The 23,830-nt window shown below is 35.9% G+C and overlaps 1 protein-coding gene across 3 annotated transcripts; it reads left to right on the top strand.

Moving 5' to 3' along the window:
* Positions 1–207: 207 nt before the first annotated feature.
* POLG2 (DNA polymerase gamma 2, accessory subunit) lies at positions 208–21,867 on the top strand. Of its 3 annotated transcripts, XR_012481120.1 has the most exons (9): positions 208–894; positions 2,649–2,775; positions 3,255–3,360; positions 9,099–9,272; positions 14,179–14,319; positions 14,657–14,734; positions 15,954–16,034; positions 19,953–20,053; positions 21,665–21,867. XR_012481120.1 is itself a non-coding variant. In XM_074260537.1 (8 exons), exons 1-8 carry the CDS (start codon positions 339–341, stop codon positions 21,828–21,830), a joined length of 1,452 nt encoding a protein of 483 aa, XP_074116638.1. In that variant the 5' UTR covers positions 208–338; the 3' UTR covers positions 21,831–21,867. The 3 variants fall into 3 exon arrangements, 2 of the variants coding, with proteins under 2 accessions (XP_074116638.1, XP_074116639.1); XM_074260537.1 differs by lacking the exon at positions 14,657–14,734; XM_074260538.1 differs by lacking the exons at positions 14,179–14,319; positions 14,657–14,734.
* The last annotated feature ends 1,963 nt before the right edge of the window (positions 21,868–23,830 follow it).

The raw sequence follows: 23,830 nt of genomic DNA, 5'->3' as shown, positions 1-23,830 counted from the left end.
ATGTAACCTCTAAGAACATATTGCGTGGAGGGGAGGAGTATTAAGTGTTGGAGGACTTAACGTCTGCAAGCAGGGCTGCGGGCGGAGCAGCCAAAGCTTGGAAATAGCAAGGGTGGAGCTCACCCCCCTAAACAATCGTGGCTTGGAAAGCAAACATCGCGCTATTTCGGGCGAGGCGGCCGGGAAGTAAAAGGTGCTTGTCGCGAGGATATGTGACTTGGTCTCTTAAGTTGAGACTTAGGGATGCAGGTCTTTGGCTCTCCTAACTTCCGGTGCGCCTGCGCACCTTTCTCCCGAATGGTTGTGGCGGTTTATTGAGCTGAGGCTTCCAAAGTGAAATGGCTTCGGCTACCGTGGCTGGGATGGCTCGCAGGACTTGGGATTGCTCACAGCCCAGGATTTGGGCTCCCTTAGAAGCGGGTGGGTGGGCGCGGCAGAGGAAGAGGAGACGACAGCAGAGGACCTACGTGAAGCCTCCCGAGGGGGGCGATGACCATTCCCCTGCCTCCGGGCGCGGTGCTGAGTGGAGTGAGGCCCTTTTAGACCTCTGTCAGAGGAGACATTTCTTAGTGGGGACCCAGCTGCCGTTCGGGAGGGAGTCCCTCCGGAGCGGCCACCACCCCGACTTCGGCCCCCTTGGCGTGGGACTCAGGAGGAACCTGGCTTCGCAGTGGTGGTCCTCTTTGGCGACGTTTAGGGAGCATATCTTCCCTCTGGACACCCCACACCACGAGCCGTGGCCTGGCAGCCTTAGGGGCCGAGGCTTCTGCCTGGCCCCTGTTGACGCGCTCCGGGCAGTCATGCAAGACGTAGCACTAAGTAAGGAGCAGCTGGTCGCCGCTCTGGAGAGCATGTTAAAAACTTCTGGGACGCTACGGGAGAACCTCTATCACGGTACGCCTGGCATTTCATGCTTTCAGAATGCCCGAAGGAGTCTATCCGGGACTTATAATTATTTTTTTTTTAATTTTAAGTTACAGGATTTTGGGGGGGCATAAGAAGAAAAAGAAAATTCCGATTTGGGGGGGGCGATAATTTTGAGCTTTCAGGGTTTTTTTTTAAATTTTTTACTTCCCAGAGTAGTATGCTGGCATTTAACTATAAAGTTCGCAGGAAACTGGCCGCTGAATATTTTACGGTACAAGAATGTCAACTAAACTGATATCTTTTATTTTTACAAAGCCTTCATTTCCCCCTTCCTAGAGAGTCGTGCCACTGAGGAATGATTGCTGTGTAATGAGCTTCAACAGGTTCAACTCAAGAGATAAAGGGGAAAAAAAAAAGTCAGTGCTTTGACTGTCACCTCTTTTTTGTGTGAAATACTAATGGTTATTTCCAACGGAGGCAAAGAAGTATCCGCTTTTACTAAAGAAAAATGGTTTTGTTGATTTCAGTGAGTAAGCAATTATTAAGCACCTGCTGTTTGCCAGGCATTCTGCCAAGGGCTGGGGATACAGTAAAGAAAAAGACAGTTCTTGCCCTCCAGTTAACGAAGGAAAACAAAACAAAAGGAAGCTGAAAGGAGGTGGGGTGGCTGTGGTTTGAGGGAGGAGAAAGCAGGGAAGATGTTCACCGCAGGGGTCCTGGTAAAAAAAAGTCGAAGTTCTACTTTGGGACTACTGCACTATTTTGGTGCAGCTAGGTGAGAAATGAGATCTCCCGAGCTGAGCTCCTTAAATGGAAGTTCATGATTCCAACGTCCAGTAGAAAAATCGAGAATTGTGTTAAGGTGGGAAATATGACGAGATCTTGCTGGCTGATGAGCTTTTCCCAATAAAAAGCTTTCAGGGGCGTGGTGGGAAAGTGAGAAGTGCCAAAGGAGTGTAACCAGGTGAGAAGGAGTAAGTAATTTGAATCATACTTCTAAATAAAAACGTTTTTTTTTTTAAATTAAAAATCCAAGCCATATCATTTCCAGGTTTCTGTGGAGTAAAATAATAAACAAGAACCAAGTGTAGTTTTTCTTTTGCACGTGATAGCATTTGTAGTAATGTAAGATTGCAAAGATGGAGCAAACATTTCAGACTCATTTCATTTGGAGGTCTGGAAGCTTGGTAGATTTCAAATTGTCACCATAGGCATGTCACAACTTCACTGAGCCTCAGGTTCCTCTTCTGTAAAATGGTGCTACCTATACTTACTTCCAAAAGTACTGAGGAGATTAAAATGAGATATTGTGTGTAAAACACTTGGTAATCAATTCTAGTCCTATCTAAATTTTTTTTTTAACTATGAACTCAGTAAGATTTATAATGCTTAGTATAAAAATCTATAAAGACTAAATTTTTTTGATGGAAGCACCAAAATATTCTCAACCAAATAGGATATCTTTAATATTAATATCAGATTAGTTGACAGTCATTTTAAATCAATAGATTTTAAAGTGATTAGAGAAGTGAAAATTCTGAATTGAATCATCAACTTTAAGGGGAATCTTCCAAAACTATTGATTTAAAATGTTTTAGTAATTGTTAAATAGAGACTTAATTACAAGAAATACTGAACCAAAATTAATTATTTTTTAATGATGCTTTGGCATCATTGCTACCATTTATGTTGTCTTAAAATCAGAAGATAATGTAAATTTATAAGACAGGTCAAGCTACGGAATGTAAATTTTGAAAGATAAATTGCTTATATTTTGACAGGTACTTTGAAACACTATGTTAATTGCTTGGATCTGGTAAACAAGAGGCTGCCATATGGTCTTGCTCAGATTGGAGTATGTTTTCAAGATGTTAGTGATAATGGACAGACATGTGATTCCATTAAAAGGTATCAATTCAGGCAAGCATTTATTAATGGGTATGCAAAGATAAATAAAGATTCTGTCCCTCTTAGCCCTCAAATAGCTTACTGAAAGGGAAAAAAGACATGGGCAAAAGGCTCTAATACAAAGTTGGATGTTACAAATATTTAGATAAACTATCGAGAATTGAGAAATGGGGAAATATACAGGGAAGACTTCATAGAAGAAGGAAGCATTTGAAATGGGTGGCAAAAGATTAGCAGGATCTCCACTGTTAGTGATTAGGAGGGGTGAAAAGCTGCTTTGTTGAATTGCTTGGGAAGCAAAACAATGGATGTATTTTAAGAGCACAGATTATTTGGAGCCAAGAGTTAAATTAAAGCTGGGAAAATAGGCTGGCACCTAAATGTTTCTGAACCATTGTTTTTGATTTGGGACTTTGAAAACAAACAATTGGCTTTATTTCCTGATTTTAAAGGCATTCCTGGCTTTCTGGTTTTTAAAGAATAGGTGAAAAGACCATTTCTTCCCTGGTGTGGTTTACTGCTGCAAGAACTGCAGGCCAGTGGCTTGATTTCTGGTTACGACATCGACTTTTGTGGTGGAGAAAGGTATTATTTAACTTATTTTTTCCCCAATTATATTTACTTCACTTTGTATCAGTTTGTGAAAGTCTTTTCATGCTTTTCTGAAATTATCCTGCTTATCATTTTTTTTTTTGTTTGTGAGGGAGGTAATTGGGGTTCAGTGACTACAATCTATTATAAGGTCACTCAGCTAGTAAATTTAAGTGTCTTGAGGTCAGATTTGAACTTGGATCCTCCTGACTTCAGGGCCGATCTACTGCACCATCTAGCTGTCTCCTGCTTACCATTTCTTATAGCATAATAATATTCCATTGTGATTATACCCCAACTTGTCTAGCCATTCCTGAAATTGATGGGCATCCCCTCAATTTCCAATTCTTAGCTACCATAAAAAGAGCTACTATAAATATTTTTGCACAAATAGGAACCCTTTCTCTCTCTCTTTTTAAATCTCTTTGGGATATTGATCTAACAATGGTATTGTTGAATCAATGGATCTGAGTAGTTTGAATAATCCTTTAGACATAATACCAAATTGTTCTTCAGAATGGTTGGATCAGTTCACAGTTCTGCCAACAGTATGTTAATATCCCAGTTTTTCCCACATCCCCTTCATCCAGCATTTTCCTATTTTGTCATCTTAGCTAATTTGATAGATGTGAGATGGTAGGAGAAAAGTGTTTTGGAGGATACTGAATTAAAAAAAATTAAAAAAGTTTAAGTGGAGGCAGTATAGCATAATAGAGAGAAATGGGCTTATGTTCAACAGAGATATAGATTCAAATCCTCAATCACAGATAACTTTCATGTATTTATGTATAAAAAAACTTATTTTGGCATATCCATGAAATGAACTTATTTAGATATTGCTTAGTTAGTTTATTTGTATAACATGTTAAATTCAAGGTTTAATATTTCCAGTAATAATCTATGCAAAAAAATTAATTGAAAAGTTTTAGAATTGTTGCCTTTAAAACCTGTTTCAAATGTTAATTATCTTAAACTATAGTAATTTCATATCAGCTAATGCATGTAAAAACAATTACAACTTACATCATATAATAAGGAATTCTGTGTAAAAGATTTTTTATTTAGCAATACTACTTAATGATCACTAGAAGCTTTCAATGGTTTCATTCTTACATATAGGAGTTAAAATTTAAAGTTTGTAAACTTCCTGTTTGCAGAAATTTCAGGATACATGAGGTTTTTTAACCAAGAGCTCATTAGTTCCTTTGGAAAGAGTAGTTTAGTCGAAGGACAAAATTGGAAGCCATAGATTGAGGAGAAAGGCAGTGGAAGCACTTATTGTAAACTGACATAAAATGTATCTGAAAAAGGGAGGAGAGACATGGAACAATAATGGTTATAGATGAATCAGCAAAGGTTTTTTGAGAAAGAGGAGTTGTTGGCATGTTTATAGGCAGAGCAGGGAAGCCCAGAACTGGGAGAGATTAAATAAGAGTGGGGATGATAAAGGAGGCAATCTCTTGGATAAAACAGGATGGAAATAGATCACTTGAGCATATAGAGGAGTTAGTTTTGGCAAGGAGAAGGGCCACATCCTAATGTGAGATGAGTGAAAAGAAGTAGGGGAATGCATCTGATTGATGGGAGATAAGAAAATTCCTTCTTGAATTTTTTTTTTTTTCCAGTGAGATAATGAAGATGAGACCATGAGAGGTTTGAGGAGGGATGAAAAGGTTTTAAAAAACAGCTATAGTCAGTGATCGATTAGGAGAGATATAAAAGGATTGTCTTTTGGCAATTAGAGCCTAGTTAAATGTAACACAAATTTTTAGTGAATCAATTAGCATGGTTTATTGATTTCTTCCAGTTCTTTGTAAAACATGAATAGAAGCCAGAAGAGTAAATACTAAGAGTAATCCAGAATTTGAGGTTTGTCAATATAATAGGATGGGAGTCGGGAAGCATAAGGAACTTGAGTGTAAGTAATAGTAGTGTTGAACTGGTTTACCAAGTGGTCAAGATGGGGGGGGGGGGAGAAGGTAAGAGAGTGTAGCCAATACAGGAGTAATATCCTGGGATAGTGAAGTGGATGTTTTTATGAGATTGACAAACAAGGATAAGGGGGGTGCTAAAACCATGGGATTCCTAAAAGATCATAATCAAATAAGGGAATTTTAGAGTTCATGAACATGGAAATAGGATACTTTTGGGTTATGAAAAGATCGAGATGAATATCTTTGTGTTTGAATGAGGTGAAATGGAGGGTCATATGAATTAAGTAGATTGAAGAATTTGGAAGTTAAGTGTATTTTAGTATCAATATTTATGATGACATGCCCTAGTAAAAAAGCATGATTTTGAATGGAGAGAGACTGAGCCAGGCAATGAATTCATTGAGAAAGGAAGGAGAGTAATAAGGACTAATAGATAATGGTCACCAGGATCTATATTGGGTGGCAAATTTAACTTGAAGCTCAGAGAAGTTGCTGAGTATTAGTGAAAAAATTTAGAAGTGGCAATGAACAAAGGAGTATAGTACCTTCCCTACTGTGACTGATGAAAAGGGGATATGAGTGAAAGTACAACCAGTAACAGAAAAGGCTGGCCAAGTATTCATTCTCACAAGGTGGGAGTCAGGTCTCAGTGCCTAGGAATGAGAAAGGAAAAGGCTAATTAAGCTGAAAGCAAGTTTGTTTTCCAGAGGACACAGTTGAATGGATGGAGCAGGTTTAGAGTGGGATATAGGAGGGAGATAAGATAGGAAACAGATGAAGTTTGTAACAAAGATCAGCAACAGGGGTTCAGAATCACTGGGTTAGGAAGAACATGAGGAGGTATAAATAAGCTATATATTGTGAAATGAATCCTAATGTAGAGTATCAGTAGTTGGAGAAAGGTCATTCGAAGAAGGCAGATGTTCAAGGCAGGTTATTTAAGGTCCTTTTGAAGTGTCTAGTCTGTTGATAAGGAAAGCTCACTTCACTACAATTTGTAACAGATTTATATCTTATCCTTTTCACCTCTATGACATCACTTCATGCAGTTACCTGGTTTTCCTTTTCTATTAGTTGTATGCAACTAATGCTGCTTCCTTTGTATTCTGCTTACCACTGTCCTGAATTTATCACCCCCAAAACAAGGGGAAAATTGAAAGCTTTTTCTCTACTTCTTTCTTTTCTTGATTAGTTATATAGCTCAGATCCCTATTTTACCCTCTTGTTTTCTCCATTTGAGAAGGAATAGTGCAAATTTTTTAAAGGAAATCAAACTATAGAAATATCTTTACACACTTCATATTTGTGTCCTTATCTAGCTCTAAGTGTGTAAAAACAATTTTTTTTTCATTATTCTTTGAAAGGGCAATTTCTATATAACTTCTTAGATAATGGTATTTAGGTATATATTGTTTTTTGAAAGATCTATGATTTCTAGTTTTTTTTCTTCATATCTTACCTTCAAATTCAGTATTTTTGCTTTGTTGGACTTAGAAGTGTTCTTGTACTTTTGTTTCCCTTAGTTTACCTCTGTTCCCTTAGGTTACCTCTGCATTTTTACATTTTAGGTCTGTCATCTTTTTCAGAGAATCAGTCACTGAATTCTACTACTTTAATTCAAAATTCTGTAATCTGTGGTTACATTTGCTGATTTGTTACATTTCCTTAAGAACTCTTTATTTTCTGTCCTTATTTCTTTGATATTTTAACAGTTGCTAGGGATACTAAAAGATGAAGCAAGATTTGAAACGGACTCTTAAAGCCCTCGTTTTGTTTTGTTTTTGTTTTGTTTTGTTTTTCCACCAAGGACATCACATGCTGCTTCAGGACTGTTACTTGGTGAAAACTAACACTAGTATAGGGAATTTCCTCTTTGGGAATTGCCAAGCAAAATTGAGTTGCTGGCATATTGCAAAAGAAACCTTCTCCAATATTTTCACTGAATTCTTTGCTTGTCATATTGTCAAAAATCATTTTTAAACACCTGTCATGTAGTGAATGCTCTGTTAGGGCTTTAGGGATACAGAGACAAAAGAACTGCTCTCAAAGCAGTTTGCTGTTCTATCAGAATAGATACAAGATTGTTTACAGAGGGAAGGCGCCATGATGGAGGTTCTTGAGATTTATTATTGTTTCAAAAGCTCTTGCTGAATTTGTGTTAGCTCCATTTTATCCAGCAGATTTTCCACTTGGTTACTTTTGTTGTGAAAGTGTTACCAGTTGAGTTTGAAATTTTTCTTTGAATATAAGCTTTTTATTGCTCTTCAGTCAGCATTGGCTTGTCTGCTGACTTTTTTGGTATCCCTGCCAAAAATTGTGGCTTACTGTACTTGTTCTTTGCTGTCTCAGACCACCAGGATTAGAACAGAGTCAGTTATCTTCAGGAAAAGGGGGTGGTTATTTGGGATATTGCCAGAGAGCAACGCTGAGTGAGTGAATGAATGTATTTATTAAACACACTGGATGTGTGCAAAGCACTGTGCTAGTTATTGGAAGTGGCAATAAAAAGAGTGGAAGATAGTAGAGCCAGTTATTCTTTCCTTTTCTCAGTGCTACTCATCTGGTTCCAACCATCCTTGCCCAATTGTTCTGTTTCTCTCTCTTCCCTCTCTCCTCCCACCCCTTCCCTCAATGTCTATGCTAGTCCTGGGAATTTGCCTTGATGGGGTGTGATACTGCTTCAAAGCTAGTTCTTTACTCTCTCTGCCTTCTGCTGTTTGTTTCTTCCTGTGCTGTATTAATTACTTTTAAAATTTTTAATTTTTATGGTCTCTTTCCTCTTATCTTTCACATTTATCCCTTCTCCTATACAGCTACCATTTTTATTCTATGGTCTTGCCTGACCTAATTCATGGGTTATCAATTTTTGGTGTAGAGGGTTTTGTCTGACAGTACTAACTTTTAACACTAAAAGTTGGGTGACTAAAATTATAGTTTTCACAAGGGTTGTTGGGCTACTCTATTCTAATATAGAGATTTTAGGAGTGCTTAAAACGATGGGTTAATTATAATAATCTTCTCTAAAATGTAATTTTCTCTGTTGAGGTTTTCTTGGAGTCTCTGGAGGCAGCCTTCATTTCAGTTTAGTAATCACACCAAATGCAGCCAGGTGTTAAAGGCCAAATCCTTTACTGTCTCTTTCCAATTATTATGTTCTTCACTTGGGGTCCAATTATTATGTTCTTCACTTGGGGCTCAGCTAGTTTTTCTGGAGGCCTATTTCTCTCCTTGGTTCCGAGAGCTTGAGCTCCTGCCTGCCTTCTCTGGCTTCTGAATCTCCCTGATTTCCAAGGGTTTGTGTTTGAACCTCCAACCACAATAAAGATGGAAGATGAATCTGCCTCAACCTCCAAGAGCTTCTAGTGCACTTGTCCTTTCTGGCCCTGAGAGAGCTTATATGCTATACACTGAGTATACACCAATCATTACATCACTAGGAAATCATTATTTGTTGTAGGATTAAATCAATGCTAAACTAGATTTAACCATTGTCTCCTCAATTCCACTTAGCACCTTGCTTCAAGTTCTGGCCCATAACAGTTAATGAGTTGATTTTTGGTGACTTTCTGTAAAAATTACTTTATAGTGGGTCCTTCCTGCATTGGTGAATTTTCTGAATTTCATCCTTTTTTTTTTGTTTTTTGTTAGTGTGATGGTGGGAAGCTAATCTCTTTTAAAAAAAGCTATTCTACATCTTCCCAGAGTTATTCTAAATTCTTATTTCTAAAATTGGAGATGAAGTTAACTTTAAACTTGGTAAAATAGCAAAACATGAACATCTGAACTTTTCTTTTTTAGTTTGCAGTAAATCCATCCAATTTCAGCAGCGGTGACTGTCAAAATGAAGAGGGACGTAAAGGAAGCAAGCTGTTCTACAGTTTTCCCTGGGGAAAAGAGCCAATAGAAACACTCTGGAATCTTGGAGACCATGAACTTTTGCAGTTGCATTCTGAAGACAAATCTAAATTACATGTAGGATGATTTGCTTTGTCTTGAACTATACATCTTTTCAATAATAACTTGAGTGGGAAGGGTCCTAAATTATGATGACTTACATGCACTTTGGGACAAACAGGTAGTCAAATGGAGAAAAAAGTACCTACTTTATAGAAGGAAGTTTTCTAGGGATAGTAAAAGACTGGAACTCAGACATTGACTTTACTGGAAAGGAGCCAGAGTACCCAAAGATTTCTGGTCGGGACGGAGTGGGAACTTTTTTTTTTTTCTTTCTTTCTTTTTTTTTTTATTATAGCTTTTTTTTTTTTTTTTTTACACGATATATGCATTTTTACAGCATTTGACCATTGCCAAGCCTTTTATTCCAGTATTTCCCCTCTTTTACCCCACCCTCTCATCAGGTTGTCCAATACATGTTACATATGTTAAAGTATAAATTAAATACAATACATGTATACATGTCCACACAGTTATTTTGCTGTACAAAAAGAATTGGACTTTGAAATAGTGTTCAATTAGTTTGTGAAAGAAATCAAAAATTCAGGCAGACAAAAATAGGGGTATTGGGAATTCTATGTAGTGGTTCATTTTGCTGGGTGTAGCTGGTTCAGTTCATTACTGCTCCTTTGGAACTGATTTGGGTTCATCTCATTGTTGAAGATGGCCATGTCCATCAGAATTGATCATCATAAAGTATTGTTGAAGTGTATAATGATCCTGCTCATTTCACTCAGCATCAGTTCATGTAAGTCTCTCCAGGCCTTTCTGAAATCATCCTGTTGGTCATTTCTTACAGAACAATAATATTCCTCATATACCACAATTTATTCAGCCATTCTCCAATTGATGGGCATCCACATAGAGCGAACTTTTAAAAGAAGTTGTTGAGTGATAGTAGAGGGAAGGTCTGAAAGTGGCGTTGAGCAAGGAGTATAGTACTTCTTCCTCTTGGTCCTGTGTTCCAGGGAAAGGAAGAACAGCCAATTTCAGAATGGGTGCCAAGAAGTGAGTTCTTCAGGAAGAACATAGATTTTATAAACCCCAGAAAATGGAATGTAAAAGAGATTTAGAGTGAAAAGGAGTTTAGCCATAAAGAAAAATTGGGAAGCTAATGGAAAGGCTAGGGCTAAGTTGTATTGAGATGTGAAGATGGGAAGAATTTGGGATAAGGAGTTTCTGGCTAGGCAGAAGGTGGTTCTGAAGTACAGGGATTAGTAGAACTAGAATTTTCTAGCATCTTTTTTGAACTCTAATCTTGCATCACTAACTAGATCTATTGGACATTTCTTAGTGTCTTATAAGAAGCTCAAACTTAATATGTCCAAAACAGAACTCATTGTCTGTTTCCTCCCTCAAATCCATCTTTCTTAGTGGGTTATTTTGATTTTTTTTGGAGGGGGGAGGGCACCACCACACTTCCTGTCACCCAGATCTCCTCACTCTCTCCCTAATCAGTTACCAAATCTTATCTGTTCTAGTTCTCCAGTTGCTCTTTAATCTGTTCCTTACTCTCCATACGCACAGCCATTGGTTTAGTTCAAGCCTCATCACTTTTCATTTGGACTATTGAAAGAGCCCTCCTAATCTCTCTCATTTCAATCCATTTTCCACATAACTGCCAAAGTGCTAGTTTGACTTGGTCCCTGTTAGCAAATACAGACTTTTGGAATCACTTTATATCTTGACTCCAGTCTGTTCTATACAACACTCCATCTCCAATCTCTCTGCTTTCACAGAGGCCATTCACCCCTATCTGTAATGTATTGTTAATTCACTTCTACTTCTGTAGTCCCTAGCTTCCTTTGAACTTTAATTCAAATCTTACCTCCTGCAATCTTTCCTGATTCCTACTCGCTATGCCTTAGTGTTTCCCTAACAAAGCTATCTTGTATTTATTTTATGCATATTTTATGAATTAGTTTGGTCTGGTGGATAGAGAGCTGGTATCAGTCAGGAAGAGACCTCAGTTATAGTTGTGCCTCTGACACATTAGCTGTGTACCTCTGGACAAAGTCATTATCCTCTCTGTCCTAAAATAACTCTAAAGACTATTAAGTTTTATAAGTCTTAGTCTGAGCTCTCCCTATTCAAATATATCATAAGTCCTCTCCCAGATTTTTTACACATACTTAGATATTATACTTGGATTTTTGCATACCTAACAGACTTCCTGGTTCCCGAGCTATTCCGCCATGTCTGGGATGCACTTCCACATCAGTGGCACTTCTCCATTCCCTAGTTTCTTTTATACTTCATTTCAGACAAAACACTTCAAATAAGGCCTTTGCTGGTAGACATTTCAGTGTGTCTAGATGCTTAAGAAATGTTTGTGGATGATTTATGGAAAATTGACTTTATGGGTAGTTCAGGGTCTTGTTCAGAGCATGACTTTGAATAGGAAATAGCTCAAGTATCATAATCAGTGATAACTTTTGGGTGCTTTATTATCCAAGACTCAAGGCTGGGTACTAGGAAATCCAAGGAACAAATATGGTATAGGCCCTGCCCCCAAAGAGTTTTATTAGGACAGGGACAGAATAAGTACTGTCTTTCTTCCTGATCTGATAATCCCCAGAGTGTTTTTGTCAGGCTGATGCCAGGTGTCCTTCATGGGATTGGGGCCCCAGGCCAGGTGACCTAATGGAAGCTATTGAGAAAGAGGCCAGGCTGAAGGCAACTATGGACCTTTAAAAGGGGGCCATGAGAAATCAGGATCAGCCAAGGAATGACAAGGAAGAAGTCTCGTAAGTCTATACTCTGTACCTAGCATCAAGCCTTGGTTGTTCCAGTTTAGTTCCCCTTCTGTACTTTGTAATAATTAAATTTATTTTTAAAATAGATTTAGAATTAAACAGTATTTTGATTTGAGTAACTATACTTTGTAGAAGTCTTCCTTTATTCAACAACCATTTATTAAATACATCCTGTTTGCTTGACCCTAGGTTTGGCCTTGAGGATACAAAAACAGTGGTCTTTATGCTTTTAAAGATTTTAAAACAAGAAGAATTGGAATAATAAAATAGAAGAAACAAATTGAGTCAATTTAAGGCAGTTATATCACTTGGGTTATTGTATAATGATAACTATGGGTAGATCTTATTTTGTTTATTCCTATCCCCTATTCTGATATTACTTTTTGTAAAATTTTAAAGCTTTTTATTTTCAAAACATGCACAGATAATTTGACAATATTGACCCTTGAATAGCCTTGTGTTTCAGATTTTCTCCTCCCCCCCCCCACTCTTTCCCCTAGATGGCAAGCAATTCAATATATGTTAAACATGTTAAAATATTTGTTAAATCCAATATGTATAAAACATATTTATAAAATTCTCTTGCTGCAGAAGAAAAATCTGATACTACTTTGAAGAGCAAAAGTGTAACATTTTTGATTTGCTGCCCATTTTTTTTTATCTTTGAGATGTTAAAAAATTCGCTCTTAGGGAAAAAGGAAAACACTGAAGACTATATACTAGAGAATATTCAATGGATAATTTAAAAATAAGTAGACTAGGTTAAAAAAAAAAAAAAGCTAATCATATCTCACTGTCTCCTACCCCACAAAACTTCCTTGATCCATTTTCATTTTTGGATTTCATAACTATCATGTCAGTGCTGCATAATTAAGTATTAGATTTTTAATTATTGTGGTTAGGGATATATCCTGTCTTTGCATCTCTAGAAGGACCAGGGATATCAATTGACACAAAAATATTACAATTTTATTTTGAAATAAAAATTATCTTTCTATTTTGTGAATCTTAAAGATTAAAAAGTGAGTTGTTATCAATTGGTCTCTTTTGAGTTATTAAATTCTGTTCCCCCTTCTATATCTCTCTCTCTCTCACACACACACACACACACACCCACACACCGTGGCAAGATACTTTTCACTGTTCCAGTAAAAGCTTCCTTACTGTCAACTATGTTCTTTTTTGAAATTACTGTTCAATACTGTTGTCTCACAATTTGAGATATGCTACAGAAATATTAACTACAATTATAAATCATTAGTAAGCTTTTCAGAAAATTTGTCCCAATTTGATTACTTTGTATCTGCTTTAATCTAGTTATGTCAGGATTACTTGGAAGAGTAACACCCAAAATATTATAAAGACATCATTTAACAGTTATTTTCGATTAACATCTAAGTATGTTTCTGGAAGGATAACTTGTAGAAAATATTGAAAACAGGAATCAACAGGGTGTGCAGTAAAAATAACAAGGTATAGTAAATTTTCTATTGTAGTGGGGTAATCTAATGTTCTCCTTAATGCAGTTATCACATATATCATATTCCAAGCAGATTGATAGGTTTCAAAGAATTGGAATGCTGTGTAATACTCAACACTAAAGCTGTACTTAACTATTTTTTCTTTGATTCAGAAGAAAGCACAAAATCTTGCAGTACCTTCAAGAAGGCATTATTTTGAAAATGATGAATTGTTATAATGTAGTGTTGATCTATGGAAGTTTTAAGTGTTCTGTTTAATAGAATACCATATAACTGAAATATGATACTAACATTGCTTTTTATATTTTGAATAATTGTAATGAATTTACAATATCATGTTAACAAAAATAATATGAAAATGTGATTTATACATTTGTATGAATGAAGAATTTGTCCTTGGACTATAGGAAGATGCTTTTCAGAATAATGAACTTGTGAAACTGCCTAATGATTTTGATGATGTAAGGAAAGAAATGAGGAAAACAAGGCATATTATGGCAAAATTGCTAATTTACAACAAGAAACAATATTTTAGGTGACTTTTTTCTCTCAAATAAACCTAAATTATTTGCTAATAAAAGAACCTAATCATTTAATAGTATCATAGTGGTACTAAACAAAGGAATTTAAAGTGAGAGACATTTTTCAGCTTTTCTGACAAATATTTATTTTTTTTTATCTCTGAAGGGCCGAGATGGAAGGAAAAATGTTGTTCCTCAAGTACTTTCTGTGAGTGGAGATCTGGACCAAGGAGTGTTAGCTTATCTCTATGATTCTCTTCAGCTAACAGATAAATCCTTTATAGGAAAGAAGGATCTTCAGAGAAAGGTACTTTGAGAGACATGGGAAGGATGGATATTCATAGGCACTGAGGAAACAAAAATTATATACAATTTTTTTTAAGTTTGTGGCAGCAATTTTTCACATGAAAAAGTTTATTTTTTTAATTATATTTCTTTTGGTGCCAAAGAATTTCAATATTTTTCATGATTTGTTCAGAACATAAAGTTAACTTTCTGTGCTAGTACTGATAGTACTTAACTGGTTGATCATATAGTGTGACTTGTTTAACCTGGAGGTTAATTAGCAGTTGCAGCAGCTGTATAGATTCCTGGATATTTTCAGAAGAAAGGTTCTCTTAGACCCTATTATTAATTGATTACAGAGTCAATCCCCTAGCATGAGAACAGGACCAGTTGGTGATGGCAATTTCTCTAATTTCTGACACAATGGCCAGGCAAAGGTAGGACAGAAGTTAAAAACTATGGTGAATGTTTAACATATATTGGACTACTTGCCATTTAGGGGAGGAGATGGGAAAGGTGTGTGTGTGTGTGTGTGTGTGTGTGTATGTGTGGGAATTGGAACACAAGGTTTTGCAAGGGTTAATGTCAAAGAATTATCCATACATGTTTTGAAAAATAAAGTTTTAATCAAGAAAATAAAAACTAATGAACTAGAGGAAGCATGAAGCTGGAGAAACTACCTCAACCTGCTTTAGGCAATGAGAATAAGGATAAAAATTTTTATCAAGGGCCTGACAGTATTTCTCTGTTCAAATATATGCTGATATGAACCTTTTTTTTTTCTGCATTAAGAATAAAGTATACATTCAGGCTATGTTTTTATTGCCTAAAGGACTTATATATGCAGATTTTATGTAAAAATGTTGATATTTATATAGGTATATTTTCTGCCATAGTTTAGTGATCTTTTTCTAATGTAGACTACTTGGATAAAAATGAATAATTCAAATAATGAATCATTATACTTCTTAACAGTTAATCCTTATTTCCTTCTAGCTCTTAGAACTTTAGCAGAAAGTAGGACCATTGATTTCACATATAAAGAAATTGAGATCCTGAGAAAAATGAAGCAGCTTGCCCAAAGTCCCATATCGGGGGCAGCTAGGTGGCGCAGTGGATAGAGCACCAGCCTTGAATTCAGGAGGACGGGAGTTCAAATCTGGTCTCAGACACTTAACACTTCCTAGCTGTGTGACCCTGGGCAAGTCACTTAACCCCAGCCTAAAAATTAAAAAAAAAAAAAAAGGAAGAGGGGAAGAAGTACCACCTTCTCTCCTCTGGGCTTCCAAAGTCCCATATCAAAGTAGAAGCAGAGAAAGTCCTAGCTGCTCTTCATTTCTCTTAAGTGTCTGAGCTTGGTGGTCTTAATGGAAGAATTGTTTTTAAAATATCTGTGTAGAATTATTTCTAATTAAACAGTTAATTCTTTTATCTTGTGTCACATATCACATCTTGGTCTGAAATGGAAATATTTTTGACAGTTGTAAGTTACGCTTTTTTAATCCACAGTATTTGATTATGTTGCAATTTTAAACTAGTTTCCATTTTTGATTAAAGGGTCTTTAACTATTAAATATTTATTAGTATTTCTTAAACTATATTTATTTGACCAATGTATACAATCAGTTTTTTCTTTTTTTTTCATAATTGTATTAGGTACTTAAACTTCACCCTTGCTTAGCTCCAATCAAGGTGGCTTTGGATATGGGAAGAGGTCCAGCAATGGAATTGAGACAGGTTTGTTATTAACATACAGTTTAATTTCATGGTTATAATTATACCCATACTTTCAACAACTACTACTACTTCTATATGATTTAGCTTTAATTTATATTTATTTACTTTAATGAAGCTTACATTTTTTTATTCAGCACAAATTTTCAGTGAACTAGTAAATGCTGGTATTATTGGAACAGGCTATTTTCATGAAGATAAATAAATTACTTTCACTCAGCAAGAATTATTAAATGTCTATTCTATCAAGCATCCTTTTGGATTCTTGGAGAAAGACAAAAATGAAAGTCCCAGATCTCAGGTACCTTAAATTTTATTCCAAACTTTTCCCTCACTCTCCTTTCCCCCAATCATGATAAGTTTCTGGATGCTTGCAAGAATTAATTATCCTTTATTAACCAAAGTGGTGTTTGTGTTTGTGAATGTGTGTATGCATGAACACATGCACACATACATACACACTTAGGTTTGAATTATTTTTCCTTTTCATCACCTTCAGAGTAAAGCAGATGTGCCAAATCTCTTTTAATTTTGATTTCCTGTCTCTCTGGCTCAACTCTGGTTTAAGAGTCAAGGTGGTCTCATTCCAGCTTTGCATGTAGGGTAAATCATAATTTTAATCTTTTTAAAGAATAAAGAGAAGACTGTTCCTCCTCCTAATTATGGCATTCACTAAGAAAGTGGTATGAAGGTTAGCATTTCCAACCATAATCTCAACCAACAGATACAATTCAGAGCAATCAGAGATCAGCCTGTAATTAGGCTCATGTTCTGGTTTGTTGAATTTTAGAGTTGAAATGGAATTTGAAGATCATAAACTCTCGTTGCAGACACATAGCAATTGATCTCATTCTCAAAAGGATATCTTCAAGTGATCCTTAGGAAAAGTCTGCTAATAATGTGTAAATCACTTTAATGTGATTTAAAAATTATTCAAATACACTTTGAAAAAAAAGTTCAGCCCAAAATAAGCTCAGTGCACTTAATTCAAATATGGCCTCACACTGTGACCTGGGCAAGACCCTGTTTGCCTTAGTTCTTCATTTGTATAATAAGCTAGAGAAGGAAATGGCAAATCATTCTGGTATCCTTGCCAATAAATTTCTCAAATAGAGTCATGAAGAGTCAATGATGCAATAAAAGAAAAAGGGGGAAATAATGTATGATGAGGCTGGAAAGATAGATTGGGCAAAATTGTGAAAGGCTTTAGGAGCTGAAGGAGTTAATATTTTATCCCAGAGAGACAGTATGGGCAGCTGTGTGGGAGCAATGGATAAAGCACTGATCCTAGAGTCAGGGGGGACCTGAGTTCAGTATGGGCCTCTGACATTTATTACTTTTATGACCCTGTTTGCCTCAATTTCATTAACTATAAAATGAGTGGGGAAAGAAATGGCAAACCACTTCAGTATCTTTGCCAAGAAAACCCCAAATAAAGTCACGAAGAGTCAAATTCCTGTGAAACAGCTCATAACAGCAAAAAGAGAGTACTACTGTATTAAGGGAATGACATGGTCAGGTTTTTACTTAAGAAAAATTAACTTTGGCTAGCTCTGTGGGCAGGAATCCAGTTAGGACATCATTTCATTGTTCACAAAAATATGCATGTCATCAGTTGTATGTGAAAGTAATGTTTAAAGTTTGGTTCTCAACATTAATTTTGTTCATTCAAAAATTAGGCATTAAAAATGTTTGTGGCAGCCCTTTTTATAATGACAAGAAACTGGAAACTGAGTGGATACCCATCAGTTGGAGAATGACTGAATAAGTTATGATATATGATTGTGATGGAACATTATTGTTCTATAAGATATGATCAGCAGGATGATTTCAGAGAGGCCTGGAGAGACTTACATAAACTGATGCTAAGTTGTAGAGGGCCGAAGATAGTAGGGGAACTCTGGGTAAGGTATAAGACCCTTTAGCCCAAAGGAAACCTGCTGACTTTCTGCTTTGGCTCCTCATTTATCTTGGTGTTCATACCTTTTCCTGAGAAGTCAAGGAGAACCTGACCACCTGTGTTCTACTGAAGCAAGAATACTTAAAGCAGGGTACTTACTCAGTGTGATTGATGAGATAATGGTTCTCTAGTTTGAATATACTTAGTATTTAGTGTGATGTAATGGTTGTACAATTGGCACATGCTCAGTATGCTATAGTGATGTATTCATACTAAGATATTTAAGGGCTGAGAGGACTTGAAATAAGCAGACTCGAGTGAGTATGTGCTTGAGCTCCAGCTCAGACATAGACACAGAGGAGACACAGAAGACGGAGACAAAAACAGAGAGCTAGTCCGGGACACTACACTAAGTGAAATGACCAGAACCAGGAGATCATTGTACATAGCAACAGCAATATTATACGATGATCAATTCTGATGAACGTGACTCTTTCCAACAATGAGATGATTGATGCCAATTCCAATGATCCTGTGATGAAGAGAGCCATCTATACCCAGAGAGAGGACTATGGGAGCTGAGTGTGAACCACAAACTAAGCATTTTCACTCTTTTGTTGTTGTTGTTTGTGCTTGCATTTTATTTTTTTTCTTGTTTGATTTGATTTTTCTTGTGCAACAAGGTAATTGTATACATGTGTTGTATTTAACATTTTTAACATTCTTATAATATTCTTCTAATAATTTCTAATATTCTTCTAACATATATTGGACTATTTGACAACTAGGGGAGAGAGTGGGTAAAGACAGGGTTAATGTTGAAAAATTATCCATGTATATGTTTTGAAAATTAAAAGCTTTAATTAAAAAAAATAAGCATTTATTTAAGGCATTGTGGATAGGGAAAAAAGCAATAGCCCTTCCCATCAAGTATATTACATTTTCCTAAAGGATAGAAAATAATACACAAGTAGAGAATATATACTTTATAAAGAGAGTATATACTAATGAATACCAAAAAAGTAAAGAGGGATAATAATGTTTATAACTGGATGCAGATCAGGTAAATCCTGTTGTATTAGGAGAATCTGAGCTGAGCTTTGAAGGTAGCTAGGTATTCTGTGAAACAGTTGAGGAGATTACTTAGCTTGTACAGAAACAGGAAATGCAATGTTGTCTGTTGTGAAGAGATTGGCCAATTTGACTAATAGAATGCATGGAGCATTATAATATAAAATCACATTGGAGAAAGGCAGGTGCTTAGATCTGAATATCTTGATGCTAATAGAACATGTAAAATGTGTATAATACATGCAGTTTGTAAGAAAAGCCCTTTGTAAACCTTTTAAAGCACTTAAAAATCTGAATTGTTATTTAACAGTAATGAACACATGATACCTATTATTCAGTAGGTAACACTTTGATAGAGGTGATAAGGCACTTTGGAAAATAATTTCAGCCCAAAATAATCTCAGTGCACTTCTCAGGTAGTATACTAAAAGCCTTAAAATTAGTTCCCTTGGGGCTCAACCAAGAGCCTGTGAACATGTTTATGCATAAGGACCATACCTAAGCTAGTTTTAAAATAGTTGAATATTTCCTTTCAAAATCACAAGGACAGTTAATATATCTGATGTAAAGGAGGTTTTTTTTGTTTGCTTTTTGGTAGAAAAAAGAATCGTAGCAGGGTTAACGCGATTTTGTTCATACCTGGCATGGGTATGTGGGTAATGTGGGTAATGTAAATTAAAAAAAAACTTTGGTAATGAAGATAAAGTTAGATACTTATGTAGCTTCTTGTTACTTTTGTTATGGGTGAAAAGTTTTTTTTCCTTCTTGTTAAGTTTATTATTTTTCTTTGTTTTATGTCTCTTTTAGTTGAAAACTGGTTGATAAGAGTTTAATGCCTTTTGTTTTGAAATTAATGAAAAATTGTTTATACAGTTATTCATAATGAGAAACTGTTCAAGCACTTACTCATATTTTATAATGTTTCAAGACTTGGTGATTTTTGCTCCTAGGTTTGTCAAGGACTGTTTAATGAATTACTAGAATGTGGAATTTCTGTATGGCCTGGGTATTTGGAAACCATGCAGTCCTCGATGGAACAGCTTTATTCAAAGTAAGGAAAAAAGTTCTCATTAATTAAGATTAATTTGTAATTAAATAAATTTGTTGAGCATCTCTTATATACTGAACACGATTAGAGGTTCAGGAGCTCCCATTCTAGTAGGAAGATAATGACTCATAGATACACATAATTCTAATACAAAATGGTACATGAAAAGGATGAAACAAGTATGTTGTTCTAGAGTAACCTCAATTATTTAGTGATATTCAGTTCTTCCTAGAATGAAATTCTTAGATTCGTAAATTGTTGGAACTGAAAAGGACTTTAGAGGTTATCTACTCTAGCACCCTCATTTTACAGATGTAAATGTTGTTTGGTATAGTGGATAGTAAACTGATTTAAGACTCAGGGAGGCCTACCTATAAATTTCAGTCTTACCTGTGACACTTAGTGATTAGACACTAAAGAAGTCACCTAATCTCTGTGTCTCCAGGTAACCAAGATTCAGTTATCTAAAAGTTTCAGATCTGCAGCTAGTAGACATAGTTTCCCCTCATTGAAAATCCCCTACTCCAATGCAATTGCAGGTCTAGGCCCAAAATGTTAAGTGTCTACACAATATATGTGAAGTAATATTATTAATTTCTCTTTTGTGTGGGCAACAGATTTTTAATTGGAAATTGAGTTACTGAATTAACATTTAGGAAGTTCATTCTTAGTTGATCAGTTTCATTATGCCTACCAGATCTCAGGTGGAGAGAACTATAGTTCAATCTTGATTTAGTTTGTTCCTATATCATCTTACCACATCATTTCCATTCACCTGCATAATGGAGATCTTTGTATATTGGTCTTTTAAAGGCTGGCTTCCTCTGGTAGCTTATAGGAACATATAACTTATAAACGGGAGTGTGGAAAATTTTTTTTTACATTTTTCTTCTTCTATAGAATGAGTTGGAGCTCTAGGTCTTTTCTAGTCCTAAAATTCTGTGGTCATGGTGACTCCTATAAGCATATTTGCTTTGCTTCTAATTTTATATAATCACAGTTTTCTAGGATATGGACAGACAAAAGTCAGTTTAGTAGCATAATATAGTAAGGAAAGCATAGATCTTAGAATCAGGATAAAAATAAGTTCAAGAACTGTATCTAACATTGTGTGTGAGACCACATGGAAATTATTTTCTGAATTTGTTTCCTCATCAGAATGGGGAGGATATCTGAAAATGTAGCTTCAAGGGGAGGGGGGTGCGGAGGATGGGATGGCATTGTGAAAATTAAATTAAAATGAAGTTGTATATAAGCCTATAAATTAAATTTCAGCTACTAAGTGCTAAGATTATTAAAGACTTATAAAACATTGGAACTTTATTATGTGATGTTTACTCTCAATCAGAATATAGCTTGTCTCTCTGGACTTCATCCAAGGGAGTTTATCAAAGAATTAAAAGAGCCTCTTTTTGAACTAATCTCATAGCATCCTTTATCTACTTCCCCTTCCCAATTATTTTAAATAATTTCTGAGAATATATTATTCTTTGGACCAGTTTCCAAACTCTACTATTTTTGTTCCTCAGTTTCCTCAGACTCTGGGAGAATCTGAACTAATTGGACTAACAATATAATATTTATGCTTGTACTTTGATTTTACCTTTTTCACAGATATGATGAAATGAGTATACTCTTTACTCTTTTGATAACTGAAACCACTTTGGAGAATGGATTAATACATCTGAGAAGTAGAGACACCACAATGAAAGAATTGATGCATATATCTAAAGTAAAGGACTTTTTAATCATGTATATTACAGCTGCCAAAAATGTATAGATATTAGTAGTTTAATAAATATTTTTTGTCATTTGAATTGGATATCTCTTTATTTCAGATATGTGTCCTGTTTCATTTTTAAAATAGAACTTTATCTGTGATGAAAATGCTTTACTTGGTTCATTTTTTGTAACCCTTAGCTCCAGTTTTGTATGATTCTAACTTGCTAAACTACCCATGTTATCAAAATATATAGCATACTAAGTCATGCTTAATACATGAAATGGCATCTGAAATGTTGAAATGCTAAGTATTATTTGAAAGACCTAATTTCTAGCAACCTAATTCTATAGATATATATGAATATCTTTTTTAAAGATTTCAAATTAAAAAAAAGTTGGTTAAGGAAAGGAACTATTTTCTTTCCAGAAAGTGGGTTGAGAGGATTTCTTTGTAGTCCAAATAATGCTCTTTTCATAAGTCCTGATTAATTAGAACAAATAATATCAAAAACACAAGGGGTGGTTATTTGCCTCACTAGTTATTTGAACTAACCTTGAGAAAGAATAGTTTATTGTGATTCAAGAGAGGGAACAGGGACTTATCTGCATTGTCTTGGGATGGGGATGGGGATTCTTTTGGGACAGAATATCTTTTCATTAGTACACATGTAAAAGGACTGGAGTAGAGAGAAAATTGAAACAAAAGAATACTTTCAAATCAAGTCATTTCACAAGAGAGAAGTTACAGAGTCCTTTTTCACCAGGCCTTTCTCCATTCCTTTCAACAAAGGATCTTACCTCAATAGGCACCCCTTCTATACTAACTATAATCAGTTTGTGATCCCTAAGGATTGAGAATATCCTCTACCAGAGAACTATCCAGGTTAAATGGGCAATCCATCAGATGGACTCCAGACTAGGAACCCCCAAGCTAGGGTTTGAACTACCTGCCTCAGCAACAAAGTATTTCTATTTCTGGTGGTCAAGGCAAGGTCAGTCCCTTCAATGCTGTGCCACCAAATGGCTGGACGATCATCAGAATGCTGTCACTCATGCAGCGGACAGAGATTTTGGTGCATGCTCTGCAGCCCATATTACATTTATATGTTATGATTCTAAAATGTGCTCTTCAGAGCCACACTTGGGGCCTAGCCAAGCAACTGGCCAAGGGAGACTGAATTGTTTCAGTTTGTCTGACTCTATGACCTCTGGGGATTTTTTAGGCAAAGAAAGTGTAGTGGTTTACCATTTCTGTCTTACAGATGAGGAACCTGAGGCAAACAGGACAGTGACTTTCCCAGAGTTACACAGCTAGTAAGTATCTGAGGCCAGATCTGAACTCAGGAAGATGAAGACCCAGCGCTCTATCAGTAGTACAATGCTACCTGTTAGTTCAATCAAGTAGAGCTTCTTCTGCCCATTTACTTACTAGCAGTTACTTCAAGAACCAGCAGATGGCTCTCATCAGTTGCTGATTGTTCCTTACTTGGTGAAACCTTGTTCTTACTTGAGATGTATCAGAATCTGTCTGCTCCCCTAATCTGAGTCATATGTGTCCTATTCCAAGCTGTGGACCAGGGCCATTGGTGTCAGTGGTCTAGGCATACTAATTATACCACAGTGGGGTTAAAACGATCTGTCTTCCCAGCAACCCTATGAAAGAGATAGGGCAAATACTATTATCCCCATTCATCTCAGAGTGTTTGGATGACTTGCTCAGTATCAGTTAGTCAGCAAGAATTTATTAAGCTCTTACCAGACCCTCGACTCTGGGGACGCAAGTACAGAAAGAAACAATCCCTTCTCACAGGGAACTTAGTCTAATGAAAAAGAAAAAGGGAGACTCTTGTGCAGACATATGTATAAACTTATACTTGTGTCTGTGTATATGTACCTAGTACATACAGAGGTATATATCTAGTTAGGTGTATGTAGTAGTTATATCTTCATTCATCCATTTATCCATTTTTCTTTTTCTTTTCTGTATCTATCTCTAGATACTTAGAAATTGAAAGTTCTTTAGAACTTCTTTAGAAGCTGGAATCCAGGGCAATGTTC

This window comes from Sminthopsis crassicaudata, chromosome 4 (assembly GCF_048593235.1).
Source record: "Sminthopsis crassicaudata isolate SCR6 chromosome 4, ASM4859323v1, whole genome shotgun sequence".
NCBI lineage: Eukaryota > Metazoa > Chordata > Mammalia > Dasyuromorphia > Dasyuridae > Sminthopsis > Sminthopsis crassicaudata.
Note: the sequence above shows the minus strand (reverse complement) of the source record. Positions and strands in the feature narration are given on the sequence as shown.

Bases quoted from the DNA above. Each gene is read 5' to 3' on its own strand.
- POLG2 (XM_074260537.1), top strand. From the start codon at position 339: ATGGCTTCGGCTACCGTGGCTGGGATGGCTCGCAGGACTTGGGATTGC. The intron at 2,776-3,254 runs GTATCAATTCAG...TGGTTTTTAAAG, and splicing joins ACATGTGATTCCATTAAAAG to AATAGGTGAAAAGACCATTT. The intron at 3,361-9,098 runs GTATTATTTAAC...TTTCTTTTTTAG, and splicing joins GACTTTTGTGGTGGAGAAAG to TTTGCAGTAAATCCATCCAA.